Below are 27,581 nucleotides of genomic sequence, written 5' to 3' on the forward strand. Positions count from 1 at the left end.
ACTATCATATTAATTAAATGCCGAGTCATGATTATATGGAAGACTTGTGAAATTGGCACTTGTGTGTGCATGTGGGATCACTGAGCTTGAACTACAAAACGAGTGCTGTTTTACAACTCCAGTGTCTTAAGTAGGGTTGTCAGTGGTGACTTATCTTTTAAGATGGTGAGCAACTCTTGATCAAAGCCTGAACAAAACAAAATATAATCTTTCCTCAATATATGTAGTGATTTTATTCCTGGAAAATACATTTTTAAGAGTAATTTATTAAGAGTAATTTGTTAATTTAAGAGTGGTTTGTTTTTACATGCAAAATGGAGTGGAGTTCTAGGCTCAGACAAATAATTAACTTTTTGTGTGATTTTGTGTAGTAACCGTGAACTCGCTGTGCAAATGAGGGATACAGGTACATTGTATGAACAACTTGAAATCATGAGCAGTGTTTGAATCCATGGGATTTATTACCATATGACAGCAATTATATAAAATGAAAATACAGAAGATTTTTTTAAACTTTTATTTCTTAGTTTGAGAGAGAGCGAGAGAAAGAACATGGAGGGGGGCAGAGGGAGAGGGCAAAGCAGAATTAGGCTTCCCATTAAACAGGGAGTCTGATGTGGGGCTGGATCGCAGCACTCCTGAGCCCATTACCTGAGCCGAAGGTAGAAGCTCAACCAACCGAGCCACCCAGAAGCCCAATATAGAACATTTTTAATTACATGTTCACAGAGTTGTTTAACAGAAAAGGTAAGTTACCCCAAGGTGTGGAGATACCATAAATGTGTAAATAATTATCACATAGTAGCAATCAGTAAGAATGTTATCTAAATCATTACAGCTTTTTTTTTGGTACTCTATCTGTATCCTTTAAATTATCTACAATTAACATGTAATGTATATAATATTTTAAAATTCTCCATAAAGGATGTTACATCAATGACAAAATAAATTACCCTTTTCAGCATTTTAGCAGATTAGATATTCTGAATGTGTCTTTGCTCATCAAAAAAATCTGAAATGGTGGCTCCGTTCTTAGGGAGATGTAGAGTCAATTGATCCTTTCTCATTTTTTTTTTTTAATTATTTATTTATTTATTTGTGAGAGAGGGAGAGAGCATGAACAGAGGGAACGGGGGAGAGAGAGAAGCAGACTCGTCTCTGAGCAGAGAGCCCAGTGCAGGGCTCAATCCCAGGACATGGGATCATGACCTGAGCTGAAGGCAGACACTTAACCGACTGAGCCACCCAGGCACCCTGATCCTTTCTCATTTTCACTGTTCCTCACAGCCCTCCTGTCATCCCTTTCCTCCCAACCCAGTGAAAATTCCTCATCATCACTCTCCGTACTCATCTGTGTAGACTCTTATTACATTGTGCCATCCCCTCCAGATCATAAAAACGGACTTCCGCAACCCTGATGAGACCCATGTCCATGTCTCCTCCTATTTCATCAAAGACATGAGAGCAATTGGGAGAACTTAACATACCAACCAACGTGTGTCTGCACATATGCTGTGCCTTCTGGTATACTCTGGTTAGAACTTCACGATCCTCTGATGCTGTGCCATGCATGGTGGAGTTCTCATGGGAGTGACAAAAAAACCCACTTTTTTAAAGCTTTAATTAATTTATTAATTTAATTTATTTACTTGGCAGAGAGCGTGAGCAAGGGAGAGAGCATGAGCAGATGAGGAGGGGTGGGGAAGAAGAGGGAGAGGGAGAAGCAGACTCCCCGCTGAGCAGGAAGCCTGATGCAGGGGCTCAGTCCTATCAGGACCTGAGCTGAAGGCAGACGCTTAATGGACTGAACCACCCACGTGCCCCAAAACCCACCTTTCTTGATCCAAATCAACAGCAGCCTATTTCTGTCTTCATTCATGGTCATTTACCAGCTCCTTGAGCTGGCTCCCGGCAGGCTTTTATTTTGACCACTCCTGAAACAGCTTTTCAAAGCTGCCCGTGTCCTGCTTGTTTCGTGGTCCGGTCGGCAGGGGTCGCGCTTCCGTATTTCACCTGTTGGGAGCGTTCGATGCAGGCGATGGTATCTTCCTTCCTGGCGCCCCTTTCTTGTTTTCTGGGACACCGCTCTCTCCTGCCTGTCTTTTTACCTTGCTGGCCACTCTGTGCTCTCCTCTGCTGGTGTTTCTTTGTCTCCCCAACCTCCGAAGGTTGGTCTCAGTGTTGGAGCCTCTTCTCTAGGCCTTACACACTTTACCTGCGCGATCGCATTCAACTTTGCGGCTTTGAATATCATCTAGAAGCTAGAACTTTGAAACGTATTTCTGCACCCTGGACCTCTGTCCTCCATTCTGTAGCTGTATGCCCAGCTCCTACTTGGCATCTCCCAATGAATGTCTTAACAGGCTTCTGGAACCCCGTATGTCCAAAGCAAAACTCAGGACTCTCACTTCTTCTTCCACGAACGTGCTCTTCTGTATTTTCCCTCTATCGCAAATCCTCCGTAACACTTCGGCCAGAGACTTCGAAGTCTTCCTTGAATCTTTTCCTTTCAAGCCCATTTTATGGCTTCAGGATCTAAGTAGATCGCACTGGTTTTACAGCTGCCACTTCGGGCCAAGCCATCACGATGTCTCATTTGAAGTGTTCCAGGAGCTCTTAACGGGTCCCCGCCTTTCAGCGCCCTCGTTCACTGCAGGACACAGTAGCCATATAGATGACGTATGGTGGCTGGTGCCCCACCTGGTTGTGTCCCTTCCCGCCTTCTTTCACACCGGTCGTCTTGCGGAGCTCATCTCAAGGCATTTTTACTAACTGTTTGCTCTGCCTTGAAGGCTCTGCTCCCAGATAGCTATCGGGCTTTGCCTTGGAAGTCTGGCAGGGAAGACTTAACTTCCTTGAGGTCTTTACTGCAGTGACGCCTCATCAGGCGAGCCGCCTTCCCTCACCGCCCTGTGTAAAACATCGCAACCCCCCTTTCTCCCTGCGCTCCTTTTACTTGACCACGCTTTCCTTTTCTCCGTGGTCCTGATCAGTAGGTAACATGTTGCATTCTTGCTGCACTCGTCTCTGTGGCTCCCCCATTAGAATACAAGCATTATGAGAGGAAGGACTGTTTTGTCATTGCTGTGTCCCCAGTACCTAGCACAGAGTAGAAACATACGATATACACATTGACTTAATCATTCAAAAATATTTTTTTACGGGGCGCCTGGGTGGCTCAGTGGGTTAAGCCTCTGCCTTCGGCTCAGGTCATGATCTCAGGGTCCTGGGATCGAGTCCCGCATCGGGCTCTCTGCTCGGCAGGGGGCCTGCTTCCCTCTCTCTCTTTCTCTGCCTGCCTCTCTGTCTACTTGTGATCTCTCTCTGTCAAATAAACAAATAAAATCTTTAAAAAATATATTTTTTTACTAGTACTTAGTAAGGAGACTTTACAGCATTGAAGAAAATAAATGTTTACTGTCAAGTATTTAGACGTTGAAAATGCTTTTGGTATTGCAGACAGCGTTGTCCTGAGCATTTTTTTTTTTTTTTTAGATTTTATTCATTTATTTGACAGACAGAGATCACAAGTAGGCAGAGAGGCAGGCAGAGAGAGAGAGGGAAGCAGGCTCCCTGCTGAGCAGAGAGCCCAATGTGGGGCTCGATCCCAGGACCCTGGGATCGTGACCTGAGCCGAAGGCAGAGGCTTTAACCCACTGAGCCACCCAGGCACCCCACTTAACTTTATTTTTAGTGAGAATTCTACATAGTTGTTTTTTTGAGCCCCAGCAATGCTAAGGGGACCTCACAGAATTTTGAACTAGATCTAGAACCTGCCTGATGTGTTACTGTGGTCACAGATTGAATAGGTAATAGAAATTTGATTTCATTGGCAAAAAGTACACAGTTGGACGTTCGTAATCTTTTGATTGACCTTTGACTCCAAGACTCCGAAATTATCACAGATTCTTATTGTTTGCTTTTATTACCACTTGATTCTTTCCTCTGCTCATTTTAGGAGGTCAGAAATAGAACTCTGAAGTAAGAATAGGCCTGATTGAGTCTTCCTAGTGTAGGCAGAGGGAGAATGATCAATGCAACAGTGAAATCCACTGTCCAGTTGGCCGACGTTGTATTTACTCAACCCTCTCACATCTCCTTTCTAAAAAGAGTATTGATTTTTAAGGCTTTAAAAAAAGAGAATAGCTATTTGAAGAAGTTGCTTCCATATTAAAATGTTTTTGCACCTTTGCTTGCTTCCTCAAACTGCTTTACCTAAAATTTGATTTTTGTGTAGTAGGGAAGATGTCCTTTAATACCAGAAGTTTTCACTTTTTGGTTTTTTGTTTTGTTTCAAAGTTTCCACTTGTCTTCCATGTCCTCAATTTTGGGTCATGAAGTGTTCTGTGAGGTTTGTTTCCTGGTTCACTGTTGTCTCTTAGCAAACTCTCATTACCTCTCTCTCTGCTGCTCCTTCCCCTACACTTACAATCTTTTCCTTTTATCTCTGTTTCCTGTTCTACTCAAATCCAATCTTGTGAGATGCTGAAGAAGAAAGAGGTCCTGTTGTCTGTTGTGGCACAGATTTCTCCTGGACCTCTCAGCCACGGCCTCCTAACGAACGCACCTGTTAGGTGTCAAAGGGAGGTCGCGGAGAATCCGGTAACCTGCAAGGAGTCACGTGGTGCGGAAACCAGCCTGACTGTCGATACCCTTTTCTCTGACAGTGGTCTTCTGCTGATTCAGCTCTACCTTCAGGACTGTGACAGTTGGCAGCCAGAATCTTCTCTCTGTTTTCATGGCTTTAAACTACACTGTTGTTTGCATCCAGAAAAATCTTTCTTTCTTTAGAGAAGATTTGTAGGAGGTGACTCCATTCAAATAAGTTCCATTTTATTTAAAGAGAATATATCAGGATGACTCTTTTAAAAACCCAAGTGTAAAGCAATAGGAGAATTTTAAACTTCGCTGTTTAGGTATAGCTTTTCTTCTTAGGTGAGAGACTTCTCTGATTCTTGAGAGAAGAACTGTTGGGTAATGTGAATGCATACTTCTCAAAGTACAACTTCATCTTTTTACTGATTATTTTTTAAAGACTTTGAAAGAGAGAGAGAGAGAGCACAGAGGGAGATTGAGAGGGAGAAGCAGACTACCTGCTGAGCAGAGACCTCACTGTGGGGCTCAGTCCCAGGACCCTGAGATCATGCTCTGAGACGAAGGCAGATGCTTAACCGACTGAGTCACCCAGGTGCCCCCAACTTTATCTTAAAAAAAAAAAAAAATTTTTTTTTAACCTTTGGTTTATTGGGAAAATTGAAGAAGACAGAATGGTTAGAAAAAGAAAACATAAACCATTTACTGAATGCCTTTGTGACTGAAAATGTTTTATATGTTAGGAATTCAGTGATTAATTCAAATATGTGTCTTACCTGAAAGGGCTTCTGGTCAAGCGGAAGGATCACTGTGGACAGATAATGACAGTCCGGTGAGAGAGGTGTGTTTTCAAGCTGTGACTGGATGTTGGTGAAAGTGTCTCAGAAGTTTTGAAGGATGAGTAAGAGTTGCTTGTGAGAGAAATGATCCTGAGGGCAGGACTAATTCTTTATTAGTGAGAATAGAGGTAATGTCCAACCATGAATGGAACTGAGTAAGACTTGAAGTTGAGTGAAAGTAGTCAAGGTCAGGGGCCCCTGGGTCCCTCAGTTGGTTAAGTGTCTGCCTTCGGCTCAGGTCATGATCCCAGGGTCCTGGGATGGAGCCCCATGGGATGGAGCTCCCTGCTCTGGGGAGCCTGCTTTTCCCTCTGTCCCCCGCTCACTATCTCTCTTTCAAATCAATAAATAAAATCTTTTAAAAAAAAAAGTAGTCAAGGTCATTTAGAGGGAATATGACTGGTACCTTATATTGCTTTTCCTTAGTGATTAAAAATGAAATAAAAGGTTATTCAATAATTTCTTTAAACAGAAAATAGTGCAAGCTGAGCAGGTAACTTTTAACAGTGGATTACTTAATACTTGAACCAAGTGGAAGTTTAAGTCTACTTTGATGTGGATAGGTAGACACAAGTATTTGAATTATATTTTCCAAAATGCGCTTTAGAGGCGCCTGGGTGGCTCAGTTGGTTAAGCGTCTGCCTTTGGCTCAAGTCATGATCTCCAGGTCCTGGAATTAAGCCCTGGGTCAGGGCTTCCTACTCAGCGGGGAGTCTGCTTCTCCCTCTTCCTCCACCTTCCCCCCTTCTAATGCACGCGCTCTTTCTCTCTCTCTCTCTCAAATGAATAAATTTTTAAAAATCTTAAAAATCTTTTAAAAATAATAAAATGTCACTTTATTTAGACTTCTTCATGGTGAGCAGTTTTCAAAAGGAGATACGGTAAACTTAAACGTATTTGGCAAATGGGAATCATTTTGAAAAGAAGGAGATAGCATTCAAGTATGAGTGTAAATACTTTAGGATTAATACCTTGCTGCTGAAATAAGTCACTTGAAGGAGTTCCGAAGTTTCATTAGGAATATTGGTGGTGATCCATTGTGGCATAAATATGTCCTTATTATTATTGTTATTTAATTATTTAATCTATGTTTCTTATTACTTCTGTGACACAATGTTAATTTATAAGCTGCTGCTTATTTTACAGCTATTGGGGAAATTCATCATAGTCTGTATTAAATCACTGAAATGCTCATATCATTTGTTTTGTAAGATTTTGTTATAAACGCAAAGAGAAGGACATTTAGTGTTCGTTGCCATTGATTGCTTAGCATTTAGATATTAATACAGGAATCTATTAATTAACTTGATAGTAAACACTGTTGGAATGTAGGTTGATAAAAATTATTTTCTGTTTTAAAGGAGATTACTATTGCAGCCTTGGGTTATGTTTGAATTTTGAATATCCTCCTTTCTTCTTGCTTACCTATTTGCAATTGTCTTAGTCTTTGAGCCATTGCTAGGGGGAATTTCTTTTAAGTTTAAAGAGCTTGTGAGCATCCAAGGAGAATACTTATAACTTACTTCCAGGTCTGAGCAAGGCCCACTCTGAGACTGATTTCTGATTATTGACTTGGGTTACCATTTACCTGCTTTTATTTTTTATTTTATTTTATTTTATTTTTTAAAAAAGATTATTTATTTATTTATTTGACAGAGAGAGAGAGATCACAAGCAGGCAGAGAGTCAGGCAGAGAGAGAGGAGGAAGGAAGCAGGTTCTCCGCTGAGCAGAGAGCCCGATGCTGGGCTCGATCCCAGGACCCTGAGATCATGACCTGAGCCGAAGGCAGCGGCTTAACCCGCTGAGCCACCCAGGTGCCCCCCATTTACCTGCTTTTAGAACTCAGGTTATAGCCACTCCTGGGAGCTCGCAGATGGCATGACAGACCCAGGAGCCAGCAGCCTCATGACCTGAACTAGAGGCAGATGCTTAACCAACTGGGCCACCCAGGCACCCCCGTTGCTGTTTTAATGCTGTAGAAGTCAGGTTCATCCTGTAGTCTGTTCCAACTATTTCTGACTAGACCTTTGCTTTTATTTTATAAAAATGAGAAAAGCCAGAGAAAAATCATCAGATTTTACATAGCTTTCTTCCAGTAATCAAGAATTTGGGGCTCTTTGATGTATAACTTTGAATGGTTATTCTCTTTATGTTTTCGGATTGTAAGTGGGACTCTAACTGCATTGGACTATAATTTGATAATGCTGTTCATTTTCATGTTTAAAATATTTTAAAAAACTGTTTCTTTCAAGTACCAGAATCAAAGGAAAATAAAACTGGGATGTAAGAAATTATATAGTAATAACAATATTTTTAATACTGAATTTACTTTTGGGGCGCCTGGGTGGCTCAGTGGGTTAAAGCCTCTGCCTTCGGCTTGGGTCGTGATCCCAGGGTCCTGGGATCAAGCCCCGCATCGGGCTCTCTGTGCGGCGGGGAGCCTGCTTCCCCTTCTCTCTCTCTCTGCCTGCCTCTCTGCCTACTTGTGATCTCTGTCTGTCAAATAAATAAAAAATCTTTAAAAAAAAAATACTGAATTTACTTTAGAAAGGTGATGGAAAGTTCCTTCTGGGAAGAAAAAACCCAGAAGCCATTTGGGTCTGGAGTATGTGCAGGTATCCTGGTCCTGGCTTCAGGCTTGTTCAGATACTGTCTGGCCATCTGTTTATCAGAGAATCTGGAATGTTTAGAAATGTGTGGAAGATCAAATCAGATGGCCCTGACTGTCTGCCCTGCTGATAGAAGAGGAAAATCTTACATTGTTTAAGATACATTGTAGTAGGAGCACAAGGGTGGCTCGGTCTGTTAAGCCTTTGACTCAGGTCATGATCTTAGGGTCACGAGACTGAGCCCTGCCTCAGGCTCCACACTGAATGGGGAGTCTGCTTGAGAATTCATTCCCTCTGCCCCTTCCTCTTCTCCTTCACTCTCTCTCTGTCTCAAATAAATAAATCTTTTTAAAAAGATACATTGTATTAAAAGCTGAAGAGAACCTTCAAATGCATTTAGATCAGGATTAAGTCTAAAATGCAGGGACGCTGCCCCCCCCCCAACCCTTTCCTGTGCTTCTGACACAGCTGTGAGAGTAGGTAAGCCCTCACCCTTCTTTTCCTCCCCTCCTTTCTTCTTCCTTCGCTCTTCCAGCTCTATCACTTTCTCTGACAGATTTGGGGCTGTGGGACTCAGGCAGATGTGCTAGCATGTGGGTGTGCTTGGGACTTGTTCCCTCATTCCTTGCCCTGGTGACACAGTCTCAGCCAGTAGAGGAGGAAGCGATTGGTAGAGAGAGGTGAAGTTGAGGACAGCAAAGCCTGTGTGATTACAAGTATCATTGAGGCTCATTACATGTATATACGTATTTATTTATTTTACTTTTTAGATTGTTTATTTGTCAGAGAGAGAGAGAGCGCACAGGCAGGGTGAGCATAGGGAGAACTAGGCTCCCCACTGAGCAGGGAACCCAACACGGGACTCGATCTCAGGATCCTGAGATCATGACCTGAGCTGAAGGCAGATGCTTAACAGACTGAGCCATCCAGGTGTTACACACTCCCCCCCCCCCGCCGTAAGATTATTTATTTGTTTGTTTGTTTATTTATTTATTTATTTATTGAGAGAAAGCAGAGCGAGCAAGAGAGAACATGAGTTGGGGGAAAGGGCAGAGGGAGAGGGAGAAGCAGACCCCCTAATGAGCAGAGAGCCTGATGCAGGGCTTGATCCCCGGACCTGAAGGCAGAAGCTTAACCAACTGAGCCACCCAGGCACCCTGCTTATTATATTTTTCATACAGTCAACTTTCCTTGAATTTACATTCTGACACAAGGGACACTGTTGAATTTCTTTTTCCTGGTTTCTTTCTTTCTTTTTTTCCCCTCTACTCTCAGCTGCCTTTTTGTCTTTCAGTGCTCATTCAACTTGTTAAAATATGGAAAAGGAGGTAAAACATAACTTATATATGACATGAAAGTTCTTCTTTCATCAATTTCTTTGATTTAAAAAAATTCTTAAGAGTAATAGGCTCTCTATATATTGTGTTCCAGAAGATGATTATCTGCAGATGTTTGAAATAATAGGTTTACTTTTAGAATTTGCTAGTGTGGGCAGCAACCACCTCTGTACAGCCACGGTTTTCTACGCTGAAAATTGGGGGGATTGTTTGCATCAAAATCACCTTGGGTATTGGGGCGACTAAATTAATTCTCTTTAAGGGGTGCCGGGGTGGCTCTGTCATTGGGCACCTGCCTTTGGCTCAGGTCATGATCCCAGGGTCCTGGGTTCGAGCCCCACATCAGGCACCCTGCTTGGCACTGGGAAGCCAGCTTCTCCCTCTCCCACTCCCCCTGCTTGTGTTCCATCTCTCACTGTGTCTCTGTCAAATAAATAAATAAAATCTTTTTAAAAAGAATCTTTTAAAAATGGTTCTCTTTGGGGGAACCTGGGAATCTACATTGAACTTTATAAGCAATTCTGATGCATTCTAATGTTTCCGGACCTCCGGAGCACATAAATACTAACCAGTGCTTTCTAGTCTTTTACTTTAACGTGGCCCACGGATATTATTTCATTTATTATTAATAACCCTGAGCGGTCATACAGCAAGTTTTCCCTGAATGTGGTTGGGCTTGGGTTTGATCCCAGTTCTACTTTAATCTAGGCTTTACTGTCTCCTTTATTACTGTTTATATATATTAGGGATACATTTTGCTCCAGAGGTAGGCTGATATTCTTGCTTAAGCCCATTGGTGTGAGGTTTTCCATTTGTTAGCCCAGCGTTTTACAAACTTCAGTGTGTGTTGGAATCACCCGGAAGGCTTGTTAAAACACAGATTGTGTTGAACGCTATTCCCAGAGTTTCTGCTTCTTCAGTTTGGAGTATGGCCTGATCATTTTCATTTCTGACAAGTTTCCATGTGATGCTGCCGTTAATGGTGACCCAGGATCATCCTGGGAGAACCACTGTGTTTGGGAGTAGTCCCCGGCCTGGCACACTCAGAGGGTATCCCCTCTCTCTCCTGAGACCCTAGGATTCTCCAACTCAATGGTTAATATCCTGCACAACAGGAGACGCTAAAAACCTGAACCCCCCACTAGTTTTCCACTTGGCAAGTGTTTGGAATATCACCTTCACTTCAGAACAGTGGCTTTCAGCCTTAGCTTCCCCTACAGAAAAGCAGTGGGAGGATTATTCTCAGAGTGTCCTTGGAAATTTGAGGAGTTTATTTTTTTTTTAAGATTTTATTTATTTTATTTCACAGAGAGAGATCACAATTAGGCAGAGAGGCAGGCAGAGAGAGAGATAGAGGAGGAAGCAGGCTCTCCGCCGAGCAGAGAGCCCGATGCGAGACTTGATCCCAGGACCCAGAGATCATGACCCGAGCCGAAGGCAGAGGCCTAACCCACTGAGCCACCCAGGTGCCCCTGAGGAGTTTATTTTAATGTAAAAAGGCTACAGAAATAAAATTTTGCTTTAATAAATTTTACTTTAATTTCGAGGTCATTGGTAATCCTAAATTTCTGGAGTTGTCTTTCTTCCCCAAATAGAAATTTAATTGACTTTTTAAAGGTAAAAATTTTCCTATACTCATAACACTTAACTGTAATATAGATAACGTTAAAAACTATAAGGGAACCTCTGAAAATTTCAGATGTTTCTGTTATTTCTTAGAGAAGGAGTGTCTATAGCCTGTTTACTTTCACTGAAGATCCGTAAAGGTGATAGGAAGTGGGTGGTGACTTAAGAAATTTTCCCCCTCATAGTTTATACCCTGAAAATCACAACTGGAATGGGGAAAGAGAGAATTAATTTCATAGACCAAATGCTCCATTTTAACTTCTTTTTAAAGGCTGTAAAATTCACATATGCTCATGGTTAAAAAAAAAAATTCAACAGAATCCCTTTTGCCTATTTAATTTTGAAAGTCTTATTGGTACAGTTCAAAACAATGGCTACAGAGCCTTCTCTAGCTGGCTTTTAGTTTCTTTTGTTATTTATTTATTTATTTATTTTTGGTTACTTTTAATTTTTTTTCTAGTCTTCTTATTTTTTCCTTTGGTAGTTTTAGCTTTTACTCCAAAGGCATTTCATGGAGAGGTCAACTTTTTAAAAGTGATCCCCTGTACAGCTTTAGGGAGGAGTTGGCAAGACAGGCTTGAGGCAGGATCTTTCTGGCACCTTATTTCTGTCCTTGGCAAAAACAAGCTCTCTACCTGTTTATACAGCATATGGGTTTCATAAATTCTGTTTCAGCAGGTTTTTCTCATGCTGAAGAACATGACACAAATGTGTCCTGTGTCCCTCATGTTATTCCTTTAATTAAAGCGTGTATATAGTAATGCAAGGTGTCCTGTTCAGATAACTTTTTAGACGAGAGTTATGCAGGCAATCTGAACTTCTATTGCATATATAATTTGGACCCTAACTGTATTTGGAAATTTTTTAGTAATTATATTTTTATTTATTTATAATAAAAAATATAATTTTTAGTAATTATATTTTTATTTGGAATATATAAATAGAGAAATATAAAATATGTTTTTATTTGGAAATTTTTAAGTTATTATATATTTATTTATAATAAAAATATAATTTTTAGCAATTATATTTTTATTTCGGTTATTTAGATAAAGATTGTAGCTAATCTGGTTTTAAATCTCTCTGAAATTATGTTCTCAATTTTGGTGAGTCCCATTGTTGATACTATTATCCTGTTCAGTTTTTATCCTTTAGTTTTTTTGGGGGGGGGTTTCCTTAAGAATCTGGTGAAAGCTGGGGATCCTCTTCCCAGAAAAGTAAAGGCAAAATTTACTTAAATTTCCGGGGAGTGCTCAAACCTCTTTCCCTCCAGGCTGAGAATTCAAGCCCTAAATGTGAGTGACAGTCTTCAGGTGTCCAGGTGTGTGGCTTGTGTGCCCGGGGTGCTCAGCTCTCTGGTCTGGGGAGGGTGGGGTTTGGATTTGGGCAGTAAGTCAGCCCATCAGAGAACGTGAGATGCCAGCGCCCGCGCTTCTTTTCAGAGTGGATGGTGACCTTTTTGAGTCGCTACTGCAACCACAGTAAGACAAACGGGACCATTCCTGACATCAGCAGGACAGGGCTACCTCTTTTACAACCATGAAGGGATGCTAAACTAGCTCTTGGGAATGCCACAGAGATATTTTACACTACGGTACTAGGTAATGGCACAATCCCTCAACCCCACTTTGCCGTGATTCCGTAATTATCAAACTTTAATGAAAATGCTACATTGTTGTTAGTCAGCAATTCTTACTTTACAGGCAGCTTTGGGAAGTTCACTAAAAATTTAGATTTGTGAACCCTAGCCTTGGCTCGAGATTTATCGTCTGTGGGGTAGAGGCCAGAAAATAGCCCTTATCCAGTGGGGAGCAGAGCCGGACGGTCGTTCAGTGGGAGCACTCTGGAGAACGAATGTATTTGGTTCCCAACCCAACTCCACCACTTGCCAGCTGAGTGACCCCCGTGCAAGTTACGCAAGAAACTGGTTCATTTTCCTTCCTCTGTAAAATATTACCTGTTTCATGGGGTTCAGGTCAGACAAAAAGGCTTCTCTTTCCATGCGGGAAGCACTGAGTGGGTGGCAGTAGAAATGTTGCATAATTATTAGCCGCTGTTGTCATCACCACCATCAGCACGATTGCCACAGGGAAAGCCCCAGTGGTTCAATGAAAATTTTGACTCTCATTTTAAATGCGGCTTTAAAGAATATAGATAACAATCACTAACATTTACTGAACGTTCAGTGTGCCAGGCACAGTGCTTAACCTCTAATCATTAATACAGCTCCGGGAGGATGAGTCCTCATATTTTGGTTTCATGGATGAGAAAAGTCATTCTTTAGGTAGTAAGTTATCGAGCCAGGGTTCTTTTTTAGCGTGTGTGTGTGTGTGTGTGTGTGTGTGTGTGTGTTATAAAAAGCGTAACTGGCCATTTACTGTGGCTCATTTAGCTTTGCAATTTTATTAAAATAAATTAATCTATTAAAAGTATTACTTATTTTAGTCCTTAGTTCTTGAGTATCTTCATGTTTCTTTTTGGTATTTTGGGAAATGTAATTTCAGACACGTTTCCCTTTTCACTCTGGGTCCACTCTTAGTTTAGGAAGAGGTTCTTGGAAAAACCAAGAGAAAACAAGAAGCTTTTCTCAAGTCTTGAATGTCAGAGGAGTGGCCTCTAGGAGTCGAACTTGATTAGAGTTGGGGAGACAGCCCCTCTTGGTGGAGGTCTTCTCTCTCTTCTCCAGCCCGTTCAGAGTTCAGCTTTACTGCAGGGCCCGGGGGCTGCTGCAGCCCCATGGGTGCTGGTACGTCTTGTGCAATAGAGACGTTCTCGTTAATGGTGGGCTCCAGGTGTAGTGTTGAATTTGCTGTCAGTATTACTGGGACGCATCAGTAAGGAAACATAAAGTAGCTTGGCTAAGCCTGTCCTTTTTCTAGAATGGTTTTGTAAATTTTCAAATTTTGGAAATAATTGGTAGAAAATTAGCAGTATTCTGAATCTAGCCAAATCTGTTCTCAATCAGTATATATGGTGTATTCTGGAGAATTTGGGTGTAACATAAGTTGAAAAGCTCCTTTGGAATCAGTAGCAGTAAAAAACCATTTGAGCCTTGGTTGTGTGATTTTTTTTTTTAAATCTACTATAAGATTTTTGGAGCAAGGGTTTAAAGGAAGATTCAGGGGAACATATTGATATGGACTTAGAAGAATTAAAGTGATTTACCAGTATTCTAAACAGATAATAATTGTGACAGATGTAAAACCCCCATTCTGCTCCTAGTCCCTGAGCACTGTGCACCTCATAGAAACGAGCCCTCGGAGGCAAGGGCATGTTCACTGTACCCTTAGCCTTCCCAGGTTAACTCAATCCAGTATGGTTTCTAGAGTAGGAAACTGAACTGAAAAGTTTGTTCAGGGTCGCACAGCTACTGAATAGTCTAGAAGTTGGAATTTGATCTTGGATGTCTTTGACTCAAAGTTTCATGAAATTTTGACATCTGTGGCTGGAGAAGGCTTCTTGAGGAGTCAGTGAGAAAGGAAACAGGGCCTTTAAGAGCCCAGACCAAGATAAGGGTAAGAGCGTCAGATTTAAGCATGGAGGATGGCTGGAGCTGAGATCAGGACAGCTTGATTAAGGAATGAGATTGAGAAAGGATCACTGAGTCAGCCATTGGGGCAGCTAGGGAATTTGATACTGGCAAGGTTAATTTGGTTAAGATTATGGAGGGATTAAAAAAAGGCTAAGTGTTAGGGTTAAGTAGTACAGCATACATGTTAAAGATAGAATGGTGCGTGGGGTGGGGGGTAAGAAACTGAAAGGTTAAATGATCTGTGTTTAACGGGTTTTCTTGGGAGAAAGGATATTGATGGCAAAGGGACCAATTAGGAAGTTCTTGTAGTCTTTCAGGTGAAGGCTGCAGTCAGCGCCACAGCCTCAGCCGCCTCTGAATTCCTAAATTTGTCCTCAATACCGTTAACTTCATTTTCACTTAAATGGAAAATTTCAAACAGAAACAGAAGTAGACAGGAGCCCGGTGGACCCTTCACTCAGTTTTCGATAGTTGTAGGGCCAGTCTGGTTGTATCCACACTCTCTTCCCTCACCTCCCAACCCCCATCCTCGGTATTATTTTGAACGAAGTCCCAGACATCATATCACTTAATCTGTAAATATTTTACTATAGTTCTCTAAAAGATAAAGGGCTTTAAAAAACAAACATAAACATAATACAGTTTTCACATTTAAAACATAAATTTTCCTACCAATTATCCAAATTTCTAGTAGCCTCATAAATGAAATAAATGTTTAATTTATGTTATATGGTAGTTTGAATCAAGATCCAAGTCAAGTCCAGGGGTGCCTGGGTGGCTCAGTGGGTTAAGCCTCTGCCTTTGGCTCGGGTCATGATCCCAGGGTCCTGGGACCGAGCCTGTGTAGGGCTCTGTGCTCAGCGGGGAGCCTGCCCCCCCCCCCCCCCGCCTGCTTTCCCCGCCCCACCTGCATCCCCCCCTCCCCTGCTCCCCCCGCCTGCCTCTCTGTCTACTCCTGAACCTCTGTCAAATAAATTAATAAAATCTTTAGAAAAAACAAATCCAAGTAAAGTCCAGTCTTAGAATTGGTTGATACCTTCTCACCTCTAGGATTTCCCTCTGTCTCTATCTCTCTCTCTTTACCTCTTATTTTCTTTTTACTATTGCAACTTTTTGTTGAAGAAAGTAGGTCATATGTCTAGTAGAGATTCCCAGTATGGTTTCATGTATTCTTCGGTCCTTTTTATTTCCTATAAATTGGTAGTTAGATATACAGGCTTTATCAAACTCATTATCTTTTTTTTTTTTTTTTTCAAGAATATTTCAGTGCTGGTTTGTTCATTAGGAGGTATAGAATTTCTTGATTTTTCTTTCTTTTTTGATCGCACCGCTGATGCTTGCCATAGTCTTTTCCCTCTCTCTCAATTTTTATTGTTATTTTTTTACTATATTCAAGACCGCCAGTAACAAACAGCAAAATGTGTTTTGTAACACATTGGTTCCAGGCAATGTAGCTGTTAACATGATAAATATTCTTGGGCAGGATCCCAAGTTTTGTTCAGTTTTATGTTTTGTCCTACATTTATTTTTGTATTGGTACGTCTAATTCTAAGTGTCAATTTTTCAAAGCCATTCAGTCAATCATTCACCAGCCTCTTATTAAATACCTGTCCGTGCTTGGCACTGGGAGCCCAAGAGGAAGTAAGAATCCAGTCCAAGAGATACACAAACAAATAGCTGAAATACAGCATTGTAAATTCTTTTTTTTTTTAATTTATTTATTTATTTTGGGAGAGAGGGTGTGCAGGAGTTGGGGGTTGGGGGGAAGGGACAGAGGGAGAGGGAGAAAGAGAAAGAGAATCTTAAACAGGCTGCACGCTCAACATGGAGCCTGACCCACAATTCGCTCTCACAACCCTGAGACCATGACGTGAGCCAAAATCAAGAGGCAGACACTTAACCGACCGCCCCGCGCAGGCGCCCCCAGCATTGTAAATTCTTTGAGAGGAGGACATCTGAAGTTGGTGTGGGGGGGGGGTTTGTTTGAGGGCATGGTGGGGTTAATGTTTAGCAGGATCTCGAGGACAGCCAGATGCTTTGCAGGCACAGAAGGAAAGGCACCCACTTGGGACCCCACTAGACCAAGAGAGCTGCTCCTGTAGACGCGTGGCACCACGGGAGCTCGGGGGCAGTTGAGTGGGTGACGTGTGTGTGGATGTGCAGTGGGCCCCGGGGAAGACCAGGACGAAGCCGGGGCGGCAGCTGGAGGGTGTTTTCCCGACTCGTCAGTGCCTAGCTGGGTTGTGGATTCATTCTGTATAATAAATACATAAATAAATAAATAAATAAATATTCATTCATTCATTCATTTATTTTACATTTATTTATTTAACTCCGAGAGAGAACACCAGCGGGAGTGGGAGCAGGGGTTGGGGTAGAGGGAGAGACTCTCAGGCAGACTCCCTGCCGAGCACAGGGCCCAGCACAGGGCTGGATCCCACGACCCCGAGATCGGGACCTAAGCTGAAACCAAGAGTCAGATACTCAACCTGCCGAGCCACCCAGGCACCCCAGGAGGAGGCCCTTCCCAAGCAGTGGGCACTGTGACCATTTGTATCTTAGCAGGTCCGCTCTGGTGACATGGTGGACAAGGGGCTGTCGTGAAAAGCGGCCCAAGGAGAGGGCTGGCTGTTGGGGGGAAAGACAAAAGAGGGTGGACTTTGCAGTGACGTGGGGTGTGGTGATGTGTCAGAGGGGTGGATGGTGGAAGATTAAAAAGCTCTGAGAAGTTCCCTGTGGAGAGGGAGGCCCCTGACCCCGTGGCAAGCTGAAGGGGGGTGGGGGGGTGGACGGTCCTTCCCTGGCATGGTGTGTGGAAGGGGCTCTGCCCTCAAGCAGCGATGTTGGTAGTGCAGTGAAAGTACATGGGAGTTAAAGTAGAGATTTGAGAATCTTCACCATCCAGGAATCAGCGTGGGTAGAATCTTTGAGGTACAGATCTGAGGGACACCGGTTTCAGGGGACGGGCAGAAAGAGCGGAACCAGCAGAGGAGCCTTAAATGAACATAATCTGGGAAGGCTGAGTCTCCTTGTTCTGCTTTCTGTCAGCCTGTGGACTTCAAATAACTCTTCACTGGTAATGAGTGGTAGAGAGAGTGGTTTTATATATTCAACTTTGTGGGAGTGTTAAAAGTGTTAGTATCTCTTCCTGATTCACAATATTGTAACTGAATAATTTTGAGCTAACCCATGTATAGAAACACATAAGATTCATAATTTCTGAAAGGTGAATTTAGGAGAATATTTGGAAGAGTAGGGTAATGCCTTTAAAAAAACTAAAGTTGCATTAAGTCCTTGTTATGTAATAGTGTTTGAGGCTTCCAGTGGTCTCCAGAGCAGTTAGGATAGGACTGAAGATTTGTCCATCACACTGAGATGCTGGCTGTGCATAGACCTGAGCCGTGCACGTCATTTAAGCTTTTGCTTCCTTGTGGTAAAAAGCAGGATGATGTAGGGACTATCTCATGGGGCTGTGGTACAGGTGGACCATGCATGGGGCACGTCACAGAGCCCTGCCAGCAAGTGTCCTCTGTCTTTGTTAATGACATTTCCATTAGGGTGTTCCTGAGGAGGCAGGGGAGCAATTGTGCCATTTTGAAGTGGATATTTTATAGATTTATATTGCTTTCCTTTGGGGAAGGATATTTTACATTTATTTTTCTACAAACGAAAGCTGAGGGGGTCAGTAGCACACCAAGCGTCTTGATCAGAGTAATGATTTCACACGACTGGCAGTCCGGTGTGGCCGTGAGGCATTTTCTCTGTGGTCGTGACGTCATCCCCGTCCCCTCCCACTACAGTGTCTTCTGTGCCGGGGCCACTTCTTTTCCTGTTGGTCGTTGGAATGATGGGAGTTTCCAAAGCAGGGGGAAAAAAGGAGCAAGATGTTTATCCTGATCTAGATGTCGCAGGGTGTTACGAGGCCGTTCGGGTCCTCGTCGTGCCAGTCTGGACTGTTGCAGTAGCTGTACGTGTGCTGTTTGTAGCGCGTCTCTACTTTATGATTGTTGGGAAGACCTTTCTTTTTTTTTTTTTTTTTTTTTAAGATTTTATTTATTTATCTGACAGAGAGAAATCACAAGTAGGCAGAGAGGCAGGCAGAGAGAGAGGAGGAAGCAGGCTCCCCGCTGAGCAGAGAGCCCGACGCGGGGCTCGATCCCAGGACCCTGAGACCATGACCTGAGCCGAAGGCAGCGGCTTAACCCACTGAGCCACCCAGGCGCCCCGGGAAGACCTTTCTTAAGGAACCAGAAAATCACCATGTGTTCTAGACGGCTTTTTGCTAGTTTCTCGACTTCACCGTCCCTGGCCCCTTAGTCCCTCTTGTGTGTCTGGGACCAGGTGTGCTCTTGACCACCCGTCATCCTCATCCCGCGTCCGCCCTCTGCCCCAGCCCAGCTGGGTCTTCCCATGGTTTGTATTGTGGGGCCAGATTTTATTGTGGTGCAGCATGAGGGAAAGACAGGGAACAACCTCAGGGTCCTTCAGGAGGGGACTGGTGGAACAGGCCACAGGACGGACAGCGCAGCACCACGTAGCAGTGAGAAGAGGTCGGACATTTAGGTACAGATATGGAACGAGCTCCAAAACATACTGTTAAGGGACCAAAAAATACGCCGTGTACAGGACATACACCCCACTATGTTTAAAGGACAAAGGATTGAAATTCACGCTCACACTTGGTAACACATTGGGCAGTTGTGGAAAGAGAAATAACAGCTTGTGGGCATCACCCCTTGTGGAGGGCAGCCTGGGAAGGAGGTGGTTGCTCTTTCCAAGGTTTGGCACTTTGTATCCTTTGAACTCCCCATGGGAATATTTTCCCTTTTTCTTTTTTCTTTTTTTTTTTGTTTTGTTTTGTTTTGTTTTTTATTTTTTATAAACATATATTTTTATCCCCAGGGGTACAGGTCTGCGAATCGCCAGGTTTACACACTTCACAGCACTCACCATAGCCTTTTTATTTTTTCTTAAAAAAAAAGTGTCCTTGACATGGGATGCCTGGGTGGCTCAGTAGGTTAAGCGGCTGCCTTTGGCTTAGGTCATGATCCCAGCGTCCGGGGATCGAGTCCCAATTTGGGCTCCTTGCTTGGCAGGGAGCTTGCTTCTCCCTCTGGCTCTGCCTGCCACTCTGCCTGCCTGTGTTCTCTCTGTCTCTCTCTCTCTCTCTCTCTCTCAGACAAATAAATAAATTAAATCTTAAAAAAAAAAAAAAGTGTCCTTGACATTTTATTCTACATTTTCTTTAAAGTCTTATGTTGCCATTCATCCTTAATTCATTTCATCATAAAGAAAGCAGAAGTACTCAGGTGCTTGGCCTTGACAGTAGACCCATGTGACAGTTTTGGTCTTCTCCTTCCTTAGGATGTGAGTGGGACACGAGTGTTTCCTGCCTACTCGTGCTTCACACTATAAGCTGTGAAGTACCCAGTAAAAGCAGTGTTCCACACTGGGCGTTCAGGAGACGTTCACCTTGTCTGTTAAAAGAAACACCTATGTGAAAACTTAGGACACAGATGTGTACATGCCCATAGCCCAAGCTCTCTTCACGCCTTTGTTGTTTTCTGAGTCAGTCTCCCTTTACCTTTGACTCATAACATAAAGAAGTTAAAACCAGAATCCATCAATGGTTCAAAGTTTGTGGGTGAGGTGACGAAAACGAATATTGATAAAGAACTGGGAAGGGGTAAACCACATTCCCCACTTGTGGTTCTTTTGTGTTGCAGAATTCTCACAGTGAGAGCCTCTCTGAAGTAGCCAGGGCTCTGTATACGTGTGGTGGAGGAATGCAGGAATAATGTGTGTGTAAGCTGGTGTACACACTAGTGTGCACTAGCTCGAACGTGTAAATGACTGAAGATGGCAATGATGTGTTAAGAATGTAAGGCTGTGTCTTTGTCATTTGTATATAAAATGCAGTGCTGAACATACTCTTTATTTTCTGAAACTGACATTGCCCTCTTACTGTCTATTAAATTACTCATTGCTGCTACTCTTCTTGAGGTGAAAATAAGTCCATACTAGAAAATAAATATAGCTCTGAAGGGGAAAAAGCTCGGGTTTGTTATAGAATATAACCTTTCTATCTCTATTAAAGCTGCCAGATGTAGACTTTATAGCCCCCATGTGAATTATATATGGATGATGATTGTTTTAGGTTAAAACTTGGTACCTTTTCTGGATGTTTTCTCCGTTAAATTAATCCTTATGTTTCAGCATAAATTGAGGCAGAACAAGTTCCCGTTTCAGCAATTCTCACTAAATTTTCTTTCAGTTTTATTTCCAACTGAATTTAATAATTGAAAGCCTCTTGTGGTTAGGAGTAGTGTTTGAGACTTCGGTAGAATCTAATTATTTTGAACTTTTAAAGCCTTAAAAAGTGAAATGTAAAGCCATAGTAAAATGTTCTGATAGCTTTCATAGTCTATTAGCTCAGTGTTGCTTATTTTAGAGGGGACAGTATCTAAATTGAAATGTGTATTCATTATAGTTGTAATGGTCTCTTTCAACTCTTTTAAAAATCAGTTCATTTAGCTACAAAGAGAAAATAAAAAACATTTAAAAGGCTGATAAGCATAGGGCATGTGAGTCTGTTCCTGTTTCTTAACCGACGTTTACTTAAAAAAAAAAAAAAAAAAGTGTCCAAGCCCTGCCCATAAACTCTGTGTGCGCACACACGTGTGTGTGAGGGACTGGCGGGGGTCTGCTCATTTGTTTGCCCATTGTGAGGCTGTCCAGCACCTTTGTGGGGTTCTCTTTTTTTTGTACCAGGGTGAAGGCCCTGAATGGAGGCCTTGTGCCCTACTTGATTTGAAATCCTCTCTGTTAATCTAAAGGAACCTGCGGGGCACCCAGCAGGAAGTCTGTGTGACAAGTGGAGGTCTGGGATCCGGAAGCTTCGGTGCTGGGGGCAGGGGGGGTGCAGTGAGAGTGGTAATAATCTTTTAGCCTCAGCTTTGGTCCCCTACAGCCTAATTGTTACCCTCGGCTGGCAGCCAGATTGAAGAACTACCCTTTTGGGTGTCCTGGATTGCACATGCTCTCTGAGGCCTCACCTGTTACCAGATTAAAACCTGCTTACAAAAGCATAGTACTGACTGGGCATTGTGCATTCCTTTTAGAGGTTAGATATTTTCATGAATTGTGTGTGTGTGTGTGTAGCTTTATTTAAAGGATGGAAGGGTTGCTTGGGAAATGCGGTATTGTTGGCATGCTCTTTCTTACAGAGCCTGTTTAAAATCAGCACTTGCCTGGTTAAACCTAGTTTGTACAGTTTGTGTGCTTTGTAGGACTAGCTATTGGTCCAAAGTTTTTGGCTTAAGAAGCCATGTAATTTTAAGTGTATACTGTATGAGAAAGGGGTGGGTCAGCAGAAGCTTTTTATAGGGCTTCAACTAATAAACATTAATTTTTAAAGTAAGATTTTGAGAATTTAACAGAAGTAGAACCTGTATATAATATTTCCTTAATACTAACACTGACGGGGCAAGGGAGAGAATTCTGTTTTTAAGTGATACTTTCTATTCTTTTTTTCTCTCCACTCAGAAACTGGTTCTTCAACTTTCAGTGCCAATTGAGACATGCTATAATAAGTATTTTATATTCTGTCCTGCTGTTTGACTTTGGGTGTAAATGGTGGTAGAATGTTTAGTAGCTGAGTGTACATAGTTAAACAGCTAGAGATGGGGTACATAGTAAGTTTGGTTTGGTGTGGTATTCGGTTTATATAATATTATTTCAGCAGAATACTGAAACCATGCAGAATACCTCCTGGAAAGGTGTTCAACAGGATGCCAGAAAGGCCATGTTAATGATAAGTTTCTCATACCTCAGCAGGTTTTTTGGGGCGTGTTTTGTTTCCCTACTGCTGTTTTATTCTTTATTGTGGTTCTCTGGAAACTGTGCCACGTGAACATATGGAATTCTATACATGAATGTTTATTGGTTTTGTAGAAACCCCAGGATACTGTGAGCTTAGTAACTATGTTGTTTTGTGGGTTATCGAGAGGACATACTAAAAGTCAGTTGTTAATAAAGTTTTCATTAATTATTTTAACATTTTTCAAGGTAATATTAAAGGCAGCTCAACCAAAATCAGAATTAAGCAGTAACACTAGTGGGTTTGCTCTGGTTTAAAAGAGAGTTTGATCATAGCTGACCTCCTTCCCCATCTTTTACTGATTGTTACCTTCCTGCAAAACTCAAATACAGTGTTTAGTTTGTATGACCTCATAATAAATTTAGTTGGTGTGTGTGTACATATGTATATTCAAAATAAAAAATATGTGTTTTTACTCTTGATTCACAGCTTTGTCTTTTGTTTCTATTCTCCATAAAGTGTTAAATGATAAGTATAATGTGTATATGTCTGCTTAAGTGTAATACCAGTTGACAGTTTGTGATTACCCTTTCTTTTGTTTTGGTTACAACTCAATGAGATATTTATGAAGTGCTTTATATTTGTGTTTGTTCAGGACATGTCTCAGGAAGGCTATGGAACTAGGTCACAACCTCCTTTGGCTCCTGGAAAACCTAACCATGAAGACTTGAACTTGATACAACAAGAAAGACCGTCAAGTTTACCAGTAAGACATTAATGTGCTGATTTGGAAATGTAATGAGTCAAAAATTTTTTAAAAGAGCTCTTGTTTTTGTTTGTTCTACTTTATATTAAATCTTGGGGGAGAAGTTTCTAGATTTCAGATATATTTGTGATTTATTAACTTTTTTAGGGCTTTCTTCTCAAGAGCTGTATGGTGTTGGATAATTCTCTTTCATTTGTAGGTATCTCTTAGTCCAGTTGGAAGGCATATTCAGCGGATGGGTTTTGTGGCAAAATGTGTTTTTGTTGTACAGTTGTGCTTTGCTTAGCCTTTTGCTTCCTTGGTAGTGATATGGAACAGTGGTGTCCAATGTAAGAGTTAAGTGGAATGAAATTCCCACTTGGCAAAGGATATCAATGATGAATGAGATAAAGCATCCGGTGAATGAGACAAACCATCTTGTGGGACTTTATGTCACGAGAAATCACCCAGTCCTTTTCTAACTAAAAGAAAGTATTTTCATTTAAATTTGGCAAAAGCGGCTTTTAAGCATTTTTACCAGCAAATACTGTGTGGTGATTGGGGTGTATATTGATTAGAGTAGTGGCTACATTCTAGGAAATCATGTTGAGGCCGGTAAATATAGTTCATCTGTTTTTTTAATGAGCAGCCTAATTTAAATGAGGCTTTCCTTATAAACTAAAAGAATACATTTGTGCAAATAAATTTTTGTATTTATTGTTAAAATGTTTTTGATTTGAAGAATTATTATTCTTATTCCTTAATCTTTATTTTCATTTAAGATGGGAGTTCAAGCTAGACAATGATTTTAATTCGAGTTTCAAGTATTTTACATTAAGTTTTATTATATTACTGCTAAACATGTGAGAACCAGCATTTGTAATGAATGTGCTACATGACAATTGGCATGCACAGAGAACCTGTGTTTAAGTTATGTGTAGCCTTAGAGAAGAAGGTAAGTCATGGTTACAGGGTGTCTAGTATCTTCAAAGCTGATGCACATGTTTTTGACATCCCGGTTTTTTAGCTTTTATTTCTGTGGTGAGTGAACTTATTGTGGTATTTTGTAGTCACCTTGGAGTATTTATTATCTAGTTACTTGGTTTTTGAAGGAATGAAAGAGGTGATGGATTCTGCGTTTTGTGCTCTTTTTTCTTTAGCACACAATTCATAGCTTGGTAAGCGTGTAGTGTGTGTGTGTGTGTGTGTATGTGTGTGTGTGTGTGTGTGTGCGCACGCGCGCACGCGTGCAGGTGAGCACTGTTGATATGTGTAACATTTGCCAAGTATTTGGAAATTGGCTTATGGTTTTAGGAAATTTAAATGGACTCGCGGGAAGCAGATGGACAATGAATTCCACTTTTTTTCCCTACCAGATTTCTATTGTTCTCAGAGAAACCCAACTTTGTAGATGTGCCTTTGGCTGGTGAAGTGGACTGTTACACATGTGGAAACATTTGTTATAAACTGGTAGACTTTTTTATGTAGCCTCGAGAACAGTTTGTGGTGTGCTGCTTTCCTCATGTGCACTTGACCTTTGGAGTCCCTCACTAGGCTCTCCTTCTCAGGCCCTGAAATGGGTGGTTGATACTCAGCTAGCTACGGCACAGTTAGGGAAGGAGTGAAAGACAGTTGTCCCAGAAAACTGAAGAGTTCTGCTCTGGGATGGTGCTTTTTAAGTTAATTATGAAAAGGGGGCTAAAAGCATCTTAGGAAGTGAGCTGATAATATTCATCAATAGTTTATGTTTTTCTGAATTGTTCTGTTTGTGTACATGTAATGGCTTGCTTTCTTCCTTACTCTTTACCATGCCTAATTCCCCAGAGGATCGAGAGTTGTTCATCACATAAATTTTCTTAGGAGCTAATAAAAAAAAAGAAATGCCCCAGTTGGTGTTTTCTTTCTGTTTTTGAGCTCTCTCAGGTAAATAAGATGCTGATTGACTCAGGAACATTTCAGTATTTTTTTAGAGAGCAAAATTTCCAGGTTTTGGGGTGAGTATATGGACATACCAGTTACTGAACAAAGAACAAACCAATCTGGCTGTCCCTGTTGCTAATCTGTGAAGGTGAAAATTGGCTTTATTTACATGAATTTTAGCAAGACGCTTTTCTTTCAACAGGCTTCATTTGTGTAGAAAGTTCTGTACAGGGTTTACTGATACATTTTGAGCTATGTGGATGCTACATCGATGTGTTTGGTGTTATAGACAAGGTCATCACAGTTTGCGGGGGACATTTGTTGGTATTCTACTTGACTCTAGTGTCCGGATGTTTTTAGTGTTACTTCTATTAAATATTTTAGTTCTCCAACTTGGCTAAGTTGGAGATAAAGATATGGCTAAGATACCATAAAACTGTATCATATCTGAATTTCCTGTTGGGTAGTTTGTAGAGTTATGCTGCATTTTTTTAATTCAAGTGTCAATAATGTAAATTTTGTCTTCTTAAAGATAATCCATCATATTTGTAACCTCTAGTTTGTATCTTGGAGTAAGGAAACTGTGGGTGTTACCTTTACATTCTAGAAAATGTGGTATAGTGATACTAATGTATGATTATTCTTTAGAGTATATGTGACTGTGAAGAAGGAAGCTTCTCTAGTAATTATTTTTTAATCATTTTGATTTTATTGAGTTAGGTTTTATAATAATTTTTTTACGTGTGATATTTCCTTTAGCATATTTGTTACACGGTTAAATTTCTGTTACAAGAAATCAAGATATTTCCAATGTCTTTATGCTTGATTTATAAAGTGACCTCTCAGTAAGTTGTCCACTCACCGTTGTTTGAGCTGGTGTCTCTCTGTATTTGCATGTCATCAAATTCTTGGTGATCTTCAGTAGCTAAAGCCGTTATGTTCCAGCTGACTTAGATCTTCAGATCATCCACAGTAAAGCAAATAACTGATAAATTAATATTTGTCCTCTTGTTGTCTTGGGGCCATGGCCAGTGATATTTACTTATCGCTTAATTTACTCTGATCTAAGCTTAGAACAGATCTTTCTTTTTTTTTTTTTTTTTAAAGATTTTATTTATTTATTTGAGAGCGAGACAGTGAGAGAGAGCATGAGGGAGGAGAAGGTCAGAGGGAGAAGCAGACTCCCCATGGAGCTGGGAGCCCGATATGGGACTCGATCCCGGAACCCCGGGATCATGACCTGAGCCGAAGGCAGTCGTTCAAGCAACTGAGCCACCCAGGCGTCCCAGAACAGATCTTTCTTAATAATGTCCACTGATTGCTATACTTCTTAATCATACAGCTTTTCCCACATTGAGACACTTTAGCTTATATACTCCTTATACTATAATTTTTAGCAAATCTTAGCATATAGCAGATATTAAAAGTAGCTTGAAGAACTCTATCTCCTGGGAATAGTATTACTTAAAATTCAAGCACATTCTGTATTTTTTCCTACCTCTATTATTGATATGAAATGAAGCCAGCATTTAAGCAAAATACACTGTGGAGGGTCCCCCCCGCCCCCCCCCCAAAAGCTATAACTTATTAGCTCTTTATCTTAAAAACATTGAGTATATCTCAATTGCTATTTTAAGATAACTCCCCAAATATTATTTAATATACTTTTTTGTTGGATCTTTTCATATATTTTCATTGCTTGTGCCATTACTGTTTATCTTATTACACTTATTTTTATAGCTGTCTTGACTCCCCTATTAGAAGAGGATCTTTTCAGAATATTTATTATGTCTTGTTCAGTATTTTCCTAATAGATTTTATGTAAAACCTTTTTTTTTCTTTTAAATTTTTCATTTATTTATTTGACAGAGGGATCACAAGTAGGCGGAGGTGGGGGGCGGAGCAGGCCCCCAGCTGAGCAGAGAGCCCAATGTGGGGCTCAATCCCAGGACCCTGAGATCATGACCCAAGCTGAAGGCAGAGACAACCCACTGAGCCACTCAGCTGCCCCTATGTAAAAACTTTTAAACACATTCTTCCTCTAGTATCAGACTCTCTTTTTGTTGCTGAAGGGATTTTTTTCCAAGGTGTTGGTGAGATAGCAGTAAAGAGCCCATGTTCTCCAAAGCTTCTGATACTAGAGGAGTATATGAGTGCGTGATCTGTATTAGCAAGGTGGGGTTTTTATCCAAACCATTTTTTCTTATTATAAAATGACATTTGAATTTTACCTAGTAGCCTTAAGCTTCCATAGAAGAAGTGTGGGCACTTTCGGATAATTAAGCTAAAAGTAGTGTGAAAAACATATCTTTTCTTAGTAGCATGAAAACATTCTTTTCATTGTAAAAATAAATAAATTGACAGGAACAATAATCCTAATTTCAGTAAATATGGCATGGGTATGTTGTTAATATAATATTTATAAAGATGTATACAAGGAAATAAACAAACAAAAGATTTGATTTTCTTCCTTGATCTAGGCACACGGTGCTTTGTCCTCCAGGGATCTGAAGAGCCCTTCATTTTCCTCCGGTTACAGCAAATCTGTTTCATTCTTCTA

The 27,581-nt window shown here is 41.2% G+C and overlaps 1 protein-coding gene across 9 annotated transcripts in view; it reads left to right on the forward strand.

Moving 5' to 3' along the window:
- The window catches only part of ARID1B (AT-rich interaction domain 1B), a 441,388-nt gene that overhangs the window by 137,803 nt on the left and 276,004 nt on the right, over positions 1 to 27,581 (forward strand). For all 9 annotated transcript variants that reach the window (XM_047732510.1, XM_047732515.1, XM_047732511.1 and 6 more), the window contains exon 4: positions 23,012 to 23,122. In XM_047732510.1, the coding sequence (XP_047588466.1) occupies positions 23,012 to 23,122 (111 nt within the window). The remainder of the gene's footprint in view (positions 1 to 23,011; positions 23,123 to 27,581) is intronic.

The sequence above is a fragment of the Lutra lutra genome, chromosome 6 (genome assembly GCF_902655055.1).
Source record: "Lutra lutra chromosome 6, mLutLut1.2, whole genome shotgun sequence".
NCBI classification, from domain to species: domain Eukaryota; kingdom Metazoa; phylum Chordata; class Mammalia; order Carnivora; family Mustelidae; genus Lutra; species Lutra lutra.